Source organism: Juglans regia, chromosome 15, assembly GCF_001411555.2.
Source record: "Juglans regia cultivar Chandler chromosome 15, Walnut 2.0, whole genome shotgun sequence".
Taxonomy (NCBI): domain Eukaryota; kingdom Viridiplantae; phylum Streptophyta; class Magnoliopsida; order Fagales; family Juglandaceae; genus Juglans; species Juglans regia.
The window spans coordinates 17,840,971-17,853,741 of NC_049915.1; the positions used below are offsets into that span (position 1 = coordinate 17,840,971).

General features: G+C 36.7%; 1 protein-coding gene across 2 annotated transcripts; it reads left to right on the plus strand.

The window, feature by feature from the left end:
• The first annotated feature begins 898 nt into the window (after positions 1-898).
• On the plus strand, positions 899-12,547 carry LOC108993174. Of its 2 annotated transcripts, none has more exons than XM_018967973.2 (9): positions 899-1,037; positions 1,543-1,597; positions 1,720-2,999; positions 4,435-5,800; positions 8,577-8,856; positions 9,934-10,041; positions 10,145-10,423; positions 10,789-10,932; positions 11,909-12,547. In XM_018967973.2, exons 3-9 carry the CDS (start codon positions 1,802-1,804, stop codon positions 12,095-12,097), a joined length of 3,564 nt encoding a protein of 1,187 aa, XP_018823518.1. In that variant the 5' UTR covers positions 899-1,037; positions 1,543-1,597; positions 1,720-1,801; the 3' UTR covers positions 12,098-12,547. The 2 variants fall into 2 exon arrangements, with proteins under 2 accessions (XP_018823518.1, XP_018823519.1); XM_018967974.2 differs by having other exon boundaries at positions 1,750-2,999.
• Positions 12,548-12,771: the final 224 nt, after the last annotated feature.

The window sequence follows — 12,771 nt, forward strand, 5'->3', positions numbered from 1 at the left end:
TTAACTCCTAAAGCTAAGAAGGTTACTCTGGTGAAGTGGATTCGGCCTCAGCAGGATTGGGTGAATCTTACTATAGATGGTAGTAGTTTGGGTAATTTAGGTCTAACTGGTGCTGGGGGTGTTATTCAGGATGCTAGTGATAAGTTGCTTGTGGCTTACTCTGTGTTTTTAGGCTGGGGCTCTAATAATTTTGTCGAAATGAGAAGTTTACTGGAAGGAGTTAGGAGGTGCTGTCGACTTGGCTTTTATTGGGTTCATATTGAGACAGACTCTCAACTTCTAGTCAACTGGATTATAAGGGGTATTTGTAATATTTGGTATCTTGAGGATTTTTGGGATGAGATCCAAGCTTGTCTTCTTTGCATGGACTATAAAATTACTCATATCTATCGTGAAAGTAATGTTGTGGTTGACTTTCTTGTTAAGCAAGGTGCTGGGGGTTTAAAAGGGATTGAAATGATGATATGAATACTTTATCTAGTCAGTTAAGATGTCTTCTTCGCATGAACATAATTGATTTTCTTTATTTGAGGTTATCAAAGTAAGATACTTGGTTTTTGCTTCTCGTGTCTTTGTTATTTTCTTATGTGTGATTTCTTGTAGGTTAGTTTCTTAGGGTTGTTCTTTCTATTTGTTTTGTAATTTTTTGGCTTTCTTAGTTTGTGGTTGAGTTTTTTGGTTTTTGATACTTAAGTTTTGGTCTTTATGATTATTTATAGTTTCCAAGTGTTTAGTTGTAACTATAATTTTCTTCCGTTAATACTAAGGACTACCAATAAAATTGAATAAGTTATCTTCTTTAAAAAATAAAAAAATTGGGTAATAAGTAAAATAAAAAATAGAATTAGAGAATAAATCCAAAAGCATCCAAAGAAGAGAACCGCATGGTCCACCACCACCACCTCAATTCAGGAGCGCAGGTGCCAGACTTCCCCAGGGCCCAAAGCCTACACAGGAAGAGCCGAATAGAGGGAAAAACAAACACAAACCCCGAAGCTGCGCCTTTCCTTGCAGCAACCGACCACGTCCGTCCTCAGGTGCTCCTTCCTCCTCCCCCTTTATATCTATTTTGTTTTATTTCATTTTTATTTTGGTTATTTTCTCGATTTTTGACCATATTCCTACACTTCCACCAAACCCGATGACAAAATTTGCTCACAAACAGAATGTCAGATCTTGGGTTCCCTCGATTTTGCCAAAGGAAGTACCTTTACATTAGAAACTGTTGTGGAAATTGAATTCCTACTTTGGAAATGCCCTCGAATGTGTTATGGGATTGGGGTTTAGAGTAGGAAAAGGAAATGGGAATCTGTAGGATTTGGATGTCGCAATCTTCGGATCCGCGCTATGAATGACTGATTCGTGGTCTAAGAGCCAGGCCGGCACGGCTTTTTGGCTGATTCTGTAACTTAGGTATTGTCGTATTTGGAGAGAAATAGGAAAATTGAACCATTTTTTGCGTTTTTTGGTTTCTCGGAAAATGTAGGTAGAGTGGGAAGAAAATTTTGGAATTCTGAGTATTAGGTTTTTCTTATTGTTCAGGCCTTCAGGTCACAGGACGACAAAAATACCGTCGCTTGCCCGAGCCTTATACTAGGTAAGTTTTGTACATTATACTTATAAAACATTCTTAAATTTAATTTTTTTATATGGGGCTACAGAATTTTCTTGGCAAAGATGGTGCAGTAAAAAATTAGCATTTTCATTTTTTTTGTTCAGGAATGAGGTTTTATTGGTGGGGTTTCTCAGGTATGGTGGATACTTCTTTCTGAGACCTACTTGTAGGTTTTAGTGGTTGAAAATGGCAGAACCAAACTCAGTCGATGGCATTCTGGAATTTCTGCAAAGAAATCGGTTCACAAGAGCTGAGGCAGCTTTGCGTAGTGAGCTGAACAATCGTTCGGATTTGAATGGTTTCCTTCAGAAGCTTATAATTGGAGACAAAGGTAAGGACTTGGGAAATGCGTTAGAGAAGGAGAATGGGGACAAAATATTAGTGGAAAATCAAGGTTCAATGCCTCGGGATAGCCGTAGTGTTTCACAGGAATTAATTGTGAAAGAGATAGAGTGTGGGACTGGTAGAAATGGGTCTGACATCAAATGGAACAATGCTGCTGCTCCTGGTGACCGGAATAAAAATAATGAATTGGTTGGGACGAGTGACAAGAGCTTCACTTTCTTGAAAGGGTCGGAGGATACAGTGATTGATCTGTATTCGTTGAAGTCCAATCTTAGTAATGGTCCTGCTGGAGCTTATCAGAATGAAGATGGTAGTAACTATTTGGAGCTTCAGAGATTGGGACAACCGAGGTACCCTACAAGTGAAGTTCCCGATGCTGCTGGTAAAGCCCGTCTCAAGTCTGGAGAAGAGATTAATTTGTCTGCTGAAAAGAGAACTTCATGGCTTGGAAGTACTAGTAAAGTGAATCTGGAACCCAAGTATGAGAGAAGCCAAGCAAGTGAGCCTAAAGAACTTGATCAGAAACTTAAGACTAGTAGCACATATTTCAAAGAAAACTTTTCAGATAATCCATGGTCTAGAAGTGAGGAGCGCACAAATTCATCTTCTGATATGTGGACAGATTGTTCTGTCAAGACTGTTTTTCCGTTCGCCAAGGGGGATATGTCAACCAGTTATGATAATGCCGCAGGTTCTGTCGAAAAAGAAGGGAAGAAAAAGTCAGAAATGATTGATTTTAGGGCAGCAATCAAAGAACAAGTGGATAAGGTGGGAAGAACCTTGTTCTTAGGTAATTCACAAGGAGGATCCGAGCATAATACTAGCAGTTTGAGTTTTCCCTTTTCATCCGAGAATCAGAAGGAAGAATTACCTAGGTTGCCACCTGTTAAACTGAAATCAGAAGACAAGTCCGTGAATGCTAATTGGGAGGAAAAGTTTGAGAGAGAAGGATCTGGTGCAAAACTCTCCAGTGCTGATAACGCTCTCCTTATAGGGTCATACCTGGATGTTCCTATTGGACAAGAAATTAACTCTGCAGGTTAGCTCATATGATGGATATGATCAGATGATTTCTTTGCTTACAAATAGTTTTCTCTTTTGTCTGCAAACAAACCTGTTTGTTGATTATTTGGGTTTCTTGCGTGTGCTTGTACTCTCATTCTCTCTTTTCTTTTCTTTATTTTTTACATCTCATTTGAAAAATCGAGGTGGTGTTTCGAAGGAAGTACCTTTATGTTGTAGATGCTTCAAGCCAGTGAACCTTTTATATGAAGCTCAAACAATAAACTGTAACACACTTGAAACTCATGACAACTTGTGCAAAGCTGCTTATACTTAGCAATATACTCAAAAAATGGCATACATAAAAATATACAAACATTGGAATCGTATTACAGAATACGTTGATGGAACACCTTCTTTTTAACGTTTGGGCAAGTAAGAACACCTTTATTTAACAAACTGGAAATCTGAAACTATTGTTATTATAATTATTATTTTTATTTTTGATAGATTCCATGCTGGTGTCTTCTATTTAATGATTTTTTTTCCCTTTTGGTTGGTCAATTGCACACACACCTGAGTGGGTCTTGATTCCTCAACTGCTATTTAAGCTGTAGCATGGCCATGCATGTGTTTTTTTTTTGAGTAAGAAACTTCAATGAAAAGAGAAGAATGCCAAATGGGTACTTTGGAATATGTTTCTGAGCATTGCCACTTTTTGTGTTACCATTGATCTGAAATATGTCTTTTCCTTGCTAGTTGAAACCACATACCAGAACACTAATCACTGTGTTGGTGGGTTAATCACTTTCAAACTACGTATCCCCGTCCCTTCTCTTATTGCATATTCTTGTGTTTGTGTATATGTTATGTTACAGGAGTTGTTACAGGAGTCTAGCTTGTGATCGTTGCACATGTTCATTTTTTGACTTTGTAATTCTTGATTCATCAACTTCTGAACCTTGTGAAAGGACGTTATTATTTGTACTTTATATATATGACATCATGTCTTAAAATTTATGTAAATTGTTTAAATCTATTGAAGCTTATGCCATCGGTCTGGCCATTTGGATTGCAGTTTAGAATTCAAGTTATGATACATTCAAAGTATAGAATTCAACTTAAGTGCCTATGTTTGCATCTGTTATATATCACATTGCTGCTCAAAATCATTCAGCTAATATTTTGGAATGGTTTTTTGAAATTCGACAATGTGGGGGATACACTTTTTATGGCTGGTGAAATCTTGGAATCTCATATGTTTTTGGCTGTATTGTTTAAGCAAGCATGCTCGATTACTTAGCTCTGAGAGCTGTTGAATTTATCTGGAGCAGGTCCCAATTTCTGGGTTCAACAAGTTCTTTTCAGTCACTCTTTTGTTGGTCCTTTTTTTACCTTTTCTGTTCTTTTTAATTGAATTCTTGCTGAGAAATAAGAAATTTTCAATGCCTGGCTTTTGATTGAATGCACAGCTGGAAAAAGAATCCCGGGAGGTAGTTGGCTATCTGTAAGTCAGGGAATTGCAGAGGATACATCTGATCTGGTTTCTGGTTTTGCTACTGTTGGTGATGGATTAAGTGAATCTGTTGACTATCCAAATGAGTATTGGGACTCTGATGAATATGACGACGACGATGATGTTGGATATATGAGACAACCTATCGAGGATGAGGCTTGGTTTCTGGCTCATGAAATTGATTACCCAAGTGACAATGAAAAGGGCACCGGGCATGGCGGTGTCCCAGATCTGCAGGATAGAGCTCCAACCAAAGATGAGGATGATGATCAATCTTTTGCTGAGGAGGATTCTTACTTCTCTGGTGAGCAGTACTTTCAAGCAAAAAATGCTGTACCGGTTACAGCTACAGATGATCCTATGGGGCTGTCAACAACTGACATATATGGAAGGACTGACGATAATGATTTAATTGCTCAATATGATGGACAGTTGATGGATGAAGAAGAACTGAATCTGATGCGCACAGAACCTGTCTGGAAGGGCTTTGTGACTCAAACGAATGAACTCATCATGTTAGGGGATGGGAAAGTTCTGAATGAGAGTGGGAGGTTGCAAATAGATGATATTTGTCTGGATGATGATCAACATGGTTCGGTCAGATCAATTGGTGTAGGGATCAACAGTGATGCTGCAGATATTGGCAGTGAAGTACGGGAAAGTTTGGTTGGAGGCAGTAGTGAAGGGGATCTAGAATACTTTCGTGATCATGATGTTGGACTTGGTGGGTCTAGACATCCTCATCACTTGGACAAGAAATATATTGATAGATCAAACAGAGAGAGAAAGAAAAGTACCAATCATGAGGCCAACAAATATGTCATTGGGAATGATAAAGGTGTAAGTATGCAGATGAAAAATCAGACTGATGGGGGATTTTCGTTCCCCCCACCACTGAGAGATGGACAGTTGGAGCTGCCAGGCTCTAGTAAATCTTTATGGTCAAATAACTGCAATGCCATCACCAGTGATGAAACTGATGCCTGTCTTAATGCTTTGGTGGGGCCTGATGACATGCTTGCTTCATGGAGGCGGAGAAGTAGTGATTCTTCACCTGCCAAAAGTTCTCGGGATGAAAATAATGCTAATGCCATGAGATCCTCTGATTCTACTACCTCAACAGTCTCTAATTATGGTTATGATGAAAGAGAGCAGGCAAAGCGAGAAGAAGACAAAACAACTAGTGGCTTAAGGGAAGAAGATCCGGCAGCATCACTCGAAGATGAAGAGGCGGTAGCTGTGCAAGAGCAAGTACGACAGATAAAGGCTCAGGAGGAAGAATTTGAGACCTTTAACCTCAAGATAGTGCACAGGAAAAACAGGTATGTTTTTTCCTACATTCCCCATCTTTCAGCTGGTTCTTTTTATTCAATGGGCTTGATATGCTGCCTTTATGTCTACATTAAATGTAGAATATTGTTTGTACTTTGGACACTGGTGTTAGTTTTTTTTCCCTTTTTTCGTTTCTAGATTTAGGTTAATAGCCTCTCTCTCTCTCTCTCTCTCTCTCTATTTCTCCTCACTACCATTGCTACAATATTGACAATAATCCGTCCATACCAAAGATCCATGTCTGTTTTATACCGGATAGTTCGAACCTGGATTCCAACTTCTTTCTGTATTAACTTAATCCCCTGCCCCCCTTCCCTCCCAAAAAGGTTGTCTTCTATATCACTAAGAAAAAAACTAAAGCATGTGTAGCATATTTCTAGGATTGCATATTCATGATAGTTACTGTGAATTAGTCGAGATAGAGAGACTTGAAAATGAGCTGTAGTTTATATGGGTTCTTTTTCCTCTGTGAGAATGGAACTGACTATTGGATGCGTGCCTAACACACCAAGAAAAAACACCTCTCTTCGTGAGTATTAATTATTATTATTATGCCCTCAATTTTTTTCCTTCTATTTTTTGGCAAGCCTTCAACTTGAAAGTAGTTTTGGGCTAAATTATATTTTGAAGACTTTATTAGCAAATTTACATCATAGATTTGGTGCACATAAATCATTGGTTGGATTCTGGTTTCCTCATACATAATTAATAGGTCAAATGAGAACTTTGCAAAATGGATTCTTTCATGAAAGGTTCCTTTTGGGATTTCTGAGGTCCTTTTTTTTTTTGTCTCCCATGAATGAAACATATCTAGGAAGTATGCGAGGCATTTGATCTTAATTTTAGTTTTTGAATTCTAGGATATCGGTGGCAATCTGTTGCAGATTGTGAAACCTTATAAGCATGTCTTGTTTTCTTTCATCCGCCATTATTTTTTTTCATGATAACTAAAATTTATGATGACATGCACCTGTGCTTTTCAATTTTTTGGCATTGAGACCCAGTTTTCAATGACCCCATCTCATTTTATGTTGATTTCTTGATGGAAATGCTGATTTGGTGGTGTAACTTCATGTGTCTTGCCACATGTATTAAAACAATTTATAGAAATAAATATAGCAAAAAAATAGAAATACAAAAAACACAAAGGAAGAATTTAAAAAAAATATAAAATTAAAATAATAAAACTAACAAAAATATAAACCATATTAATTTTTTGATAGGTACAATAGAAATTTATTGGTACTCATTAAAAAAGTAGGCGTAGCCCACATACACTAGATGTGCACAAGAGTTAGGAGCTAGAAGTAGATACAAGAAAGTCAGGGAAACTGAGTCCATTAAAATCTACAGCTATTTCCCATAGAAATAAAGTGTTGAAAAAGAGACATAATTTCTGCCAGGGAGCGTTCCTGATCTTTAAAGTTCTTGTCATCCCTTTCCCTCCAAATACACCACATTAGGTATATGGGAACCATCTTCTACTCTGCTGCGATATGTTGGATTCCTTCCAAAAGATGAGCATTTGACACAAGTCCTTCTACCATGCAATCTTTCCTCAAGAGGGAGGATCTACCTTTTCTTGGAAGAATGGAAGGAAAAATATGGCACTGGTGAGGGTAACATCTTTTGTAGTTGGCAGTGTCAGGGAAGGTCTTAACGGTGGATAAGTCAAGGAAAATGAATGTTGTACTGATGGACTGGTGTTGTATGTGTAAACGGGTGGAGAAAGCGTGATCATCTGATATTTCACCATGAGGTGGCTTGGGATTTATGGCATCATATTTAGTACTTCTGGGATTAAATGGGTCATGTCTTTATGTTCAATTCTCTTTATATACATGATGGCGTACAATAGCTTTCACTCCAGTAGTCTTTTAGATTTCATGGAACTGTGTTCATTTTCTTCATCCTTACAATTGGGTGTTTTCTATTGTATTTTTCTTATGTACTAGGGTTGCGTCCTTATAATTTTACTTAATGATTTTTTTTCTTAAATAGTAGTTTTTTTAACTTTATTTTTTTTAAATTTAGTTTTTATTTTTATTTTAAGTTTTGTTCTTTATTTTTTTTTAATTTTTTTAAATAAAAAGGTAGGCTTTTTAAATTTGTAGTTTTAGCATTTCTTGAATTGGTTACTGATAAAAAAAAGTTTGTATTTATTTTAATTTGTAGTTTTTAGCTTCTGTATTATATTATGTTTTGTATTTTTTAAATTGCTTTGGGACTCTTTTTTTTTTTTTTTGATAAGTAATAAAAATTGCTTTGGGACTCTTGTGTTGTATTTCTTAATTATTTTTATTACACATGGCAAGACATGTGGCTCAGGTCTCACTTGACGGAAAATGAGACTGGGGTCTCAATTGTTCAATGGTGGGAATGTCTAGTCTCAAATTTCCAAAATTGACAATGGGGGGTTTCATTATCAAAAAGTCGAGAAGCACATATGCGTCATGTGACCATAAATTCCTATAACAATTGGTTCACCGGTGCTATTATCTTTGTATCTCCTCAAATTCTTTGTTGTGTCCTTGGTGGAAAATTGTGTAAACTATTTTATGGTAAGTGTTAGTCTTAGTTTGCAAGTTGTAAAAACAATAAGCTTAATTTTGCATATAACTTTTTCTATCAATTTGGTGCTTCTACTAACAGCATATGCTGAGAACTTATTTTACCATCACTCATACTGACTCACTGTTTTGTGCTGCCTAAGTAAGCAGGCCTTCCAGTTTATACGATTATCTAATTACATCTCTTGTTGCTCAGAACTGGCTTTGAAGAGGACAAGAATTTCCACGTTGTTCTAAATTCAGTCATAGCTGGGCGTTATCATGTTACTGAGTATCTTGGGTCAGCTGCGTTCAGTAAAGCTATACAGGCACATGACCTACACACTGGTATGGATGTCTGTGTAAAAATTATAAAGAACAACAAGGATTTTTTTGATCAGAGCCTTGATGAGATAAAGCTTCTCAAGTATGTGAATAAGCACGATCCCGCTGACAAGTACCACATTCTTCGATTGTATGATTATTTCTATTATCGAGTAAGTGTAAATATGATTCGACTTGCTATTGGTTCTTCACATGTTATGGCTGCATGGTGCATTGCGGATTAAAGTTATTTGTTGAAACTTGAAAGGGAGATAGAGAGGGGCCTAATACAACTAATTTGAAGCAATGAAGAAGGATATGTTAATTTTTTTATAAGAAGGATATGTTAATTAGGAGACAACAGAGAGTATGATTTTAAATAGGATAGAATGGCAGTAACAAACTCGTGTGGCTGACCCCAGTTGTGGCAAAGCTGAGCCTCTGGAAGTGTGGTGGCTTGTACTGTGCCGTTTCTCAGATTCCCGACTGAGTATGGCACTAAATGGGGTCAGATCTTGAAGTCAACTTGATGAGGAGCCATAAAACTATGCCCAGTTTAATTGGAAGTTGTATATAGGGTTACTATCAATTTTTGGTTACTTCTTTTACTTTGGTTACTTCTTTTACCTGTTTCAACACCCAAAATTACTCATACTGTATAGATTAGAAAATAGGAAACTTATGTTGGTCATTCCCTCTCTTGAAGTTTTCTTTTTGTAAATCCTGGCTCATAATATTCAATTCAATAGCCAAAAGTTTTCTGTTCCTGATGTGTATTTCTTAAGTCAACTTGGTAGAATGAAATCATTGTAGCCTTGAGAACGTAAAGGGAAATTAGCTAATGATTTCTGAGTACCAACTTACCAGGATATGAAGTTCAATGTTGTGCGATTCAGGTTGCCAACAGGAGTGATATTGATTTGAGTCTTTGAGATTTTATAGGTTTTTAAATTCTCTTTCTATAAGATTGTATAGGTTTTTAAATTCTCTGTCTATAACTAATGCAAGGAGATAAGATTCTGCAGATTGCTGCGCAAACATTTTAGTGAGACTGTTTCTCATCTATATCTCTTATGTCATCTACATCTCTCTCTGCTCTTCTGTCAAAAGCATGTAAGACATAAGGTGCTTAATAACTTTGTCAAATGGGGTTAAAGAATTGCATTTGTCATATTGTTTTTGACATTGTGCATATGATTTCTCAATTTATGCTATATTGATTGGTAGCTACCCTTCGCTTTATTTTGCAGGAACATTTGCTAATAGTATGTGAGCTTCTCAAGGCAAATTTATACGAGTTTCACAAATTTAATAGAGAAGCAGGAGGAGAGGTTTACTTCACGATGCCAAGATTGCAGGTTTTGTGGCATGTCTTTTTCTTCTTAGGAGCTCAAATTTTTTTTAATCAATTTGTGTTTTAGCCATGCTGGCATATATACTTATTTTGATTGGATTTTGCAGTCAATTACCATTCAGTGTCTTGAAGCACTTCAGTTTCTGCATGGCCTTGGCCTAATACACTGTGACTTGAAGCCTGAAAATATATTGGTGAAAAGTTACAGCAGATGTGAGGTGAAGGTCATTGATCTTGGGAGCAGTTGTTTTGAGACAGATCACCTCTGCTCCTATGTTCAATCCAGGTCCTATCGAGCCCCAGAAGTTATATTGGGACTTCCATATGATAAGAAGATAGATGTATGGTCACTTGGCTGCATCTTGGCAGAACTTTGTACTGGCAATGTAAGTTTGCACCCGAATCCACATATAACTCGTGTACCTCTGTTCTGTCTACATATTTATTATGTCATTGCCATTTTTGTCTCCATTACAAGGAGTCTAAATTATATAAAAGCTACCTGGTAAATTGATTTTCTGCTGAATTGCTACTCTTTTATGTTATTGTTCATGATGCGTTAAGTTTACTGTCAAAGGCTGAGAACCATGGATACTTTCCTGTGTCTTGTTTTTTTACTCGCATCACTTGATATGCATTGATAATTTTTACCATCAATTTAACTGGGATCTTATTGTGGTTGTTATTTTTCCTTTTCTTCTTTTCCTTGATGTGGATGCTAATTGTTGAAATGAATTTTGCAACGATGTAGGTCCTCTTCCAAAATGATTCACCTGCAACATTGCTAGCTCGTGTGATTGGAATTATAGGTCCCATAGATCAAAGCATGCTCGCCAAAGGAAGGGATACGTACAAATATTTTAGCAAAAATCACATGCTTTATGAACGAAATCAGGTAAAAGTTTCAATTTAGGATAATTACCTCCCCTCCATCCTTGCTTGTGCATTTGTGTTTGAACAGTGATTCGATTGATGGTAAAGAAAGAGAATTCTTGGTTCAGTTCTCATTTTCAAATATCTATTACTTGCTGTGGGTCTTTTTGTTTTTATTTGGTAAATATTCTCTCACACATTGCATGGAATTGAATGCGAGATCTCACCTTCCACCTTTTGTTAATAGGAGATACGATTTGGTACTTTGACCAGGTATAACATAATCCAGTGCATTTAATGTATGTTTTCAGAAGGCAGGCTAATCTATGAACTCTGACACATGATACAGACATGGTCATATGTTAATTGTTGAAAATACAGGATATGAAATGAAAGATTCATGGATCGCTTTTAGTGTAAAAGACTAATAATAGAAGACATAAAATGGATATAAAAACTAGTGTGTTCAACATTTATGTGTGTGCGCACCTGTGAAATGAATAAGTACACGGTTAGCTAGGACAGTGAGTATGGAAAGTAGAGGAAATACGTTATTGCGACAATGTCCTGGGATCTGGCCCAGCACATAGGAAAGAAAGTAGAGAAGGCATTCTCTTCTCATTGAAATTTTTTAACCCCATTATTTCAAGAGAACTTAGCACATTGTTGGGCTGGTGGATGAGGTGGCCATATTGGTTACAAATTAATTGAAATAAATTTATACCTTGACATTCAATATACTTGGTTTCTTGAAACTTAGTAATTATATGTTTCCAACCAATATCATAGTTCTGTTAAATAATAGTGTTGATTAACTCTTTTGACTCTTTGCATCAATGTCAATTCATAGCATGTAAATACTAAATTATCAAAAAGAAAAATGGCGTGTATGCACTGAAAGAAATTAAAATTATGGTTCCTACTCTGAATATTGTATTAAATCCTTTTGGAACTTTAAATTAGATGATTTGTAAAATTGTCATTGTGCCATTCTTCAGGAAACAAACAGGTTGGAATACCTGATACCCAAAAAGACATCCTTAAGGCATCGATTGCCAATGGGGGACCAAGGCTTCATTGACTTTGTTGCTCATATACTAGAGATAAACCCAAAAAAGCGCCCTTCAGCTTCAGAGGCTTTGAAGCACCCATGGCTATCTTATCCATACGAACCCATATCATCCTGAACCTTTTAAGATTCTGTCTCTGTGGATGACATGCTGTAGGTGCCCTCATGGTTGGTTTTGGGTGTCTTATTAAAGGGAAGGGAGCCACTTTGGATTTCTGGCTGAAAAGGATCGTTTATTTATGGTGATCTTTTCGAAGACGCTGCACCTTACATCCCTGCACAATGCATTGAAAGGTGTGCTTGGTTTTCTTGGTGATACCAGCCTTTCCTTCCCATTCCCAAGTTGTATTCCAATTAAACATTACCAAGAATGTTATTTTTGCACGTGTATTCTTAGGTGGGTGGGTGGGTGGGTTGGAAGAGAAAAGGGAGGGGGGTTGGCGCGGGGTGTTCTCTGCCTTGCTTTGTTTGGACTGGTGGAAGAAGATTTAAAATCCTGTTGTACATGATGTGTGATAATTCTTTAGGTTATTTAGTAATATTTTTGTGAAATAGCTTCTCATCCAAATTTGATTGCTTCATAACACAATTTGCTGCATTATATTGGTTATGGAGTCAATCAACAGTGCGACAATGACTGCGGCAGGGAATCAGTACATTGCTTTTGCTCAGCAATCTTTATTTATTTATTTTTTTTGTTTAAATTGTTTTATTTCTCATTTGATATAAAGGTTAACATTATAAAGAGATTTTACAAAAGGAAATTCACAAATTGATATGACTTTATATAAT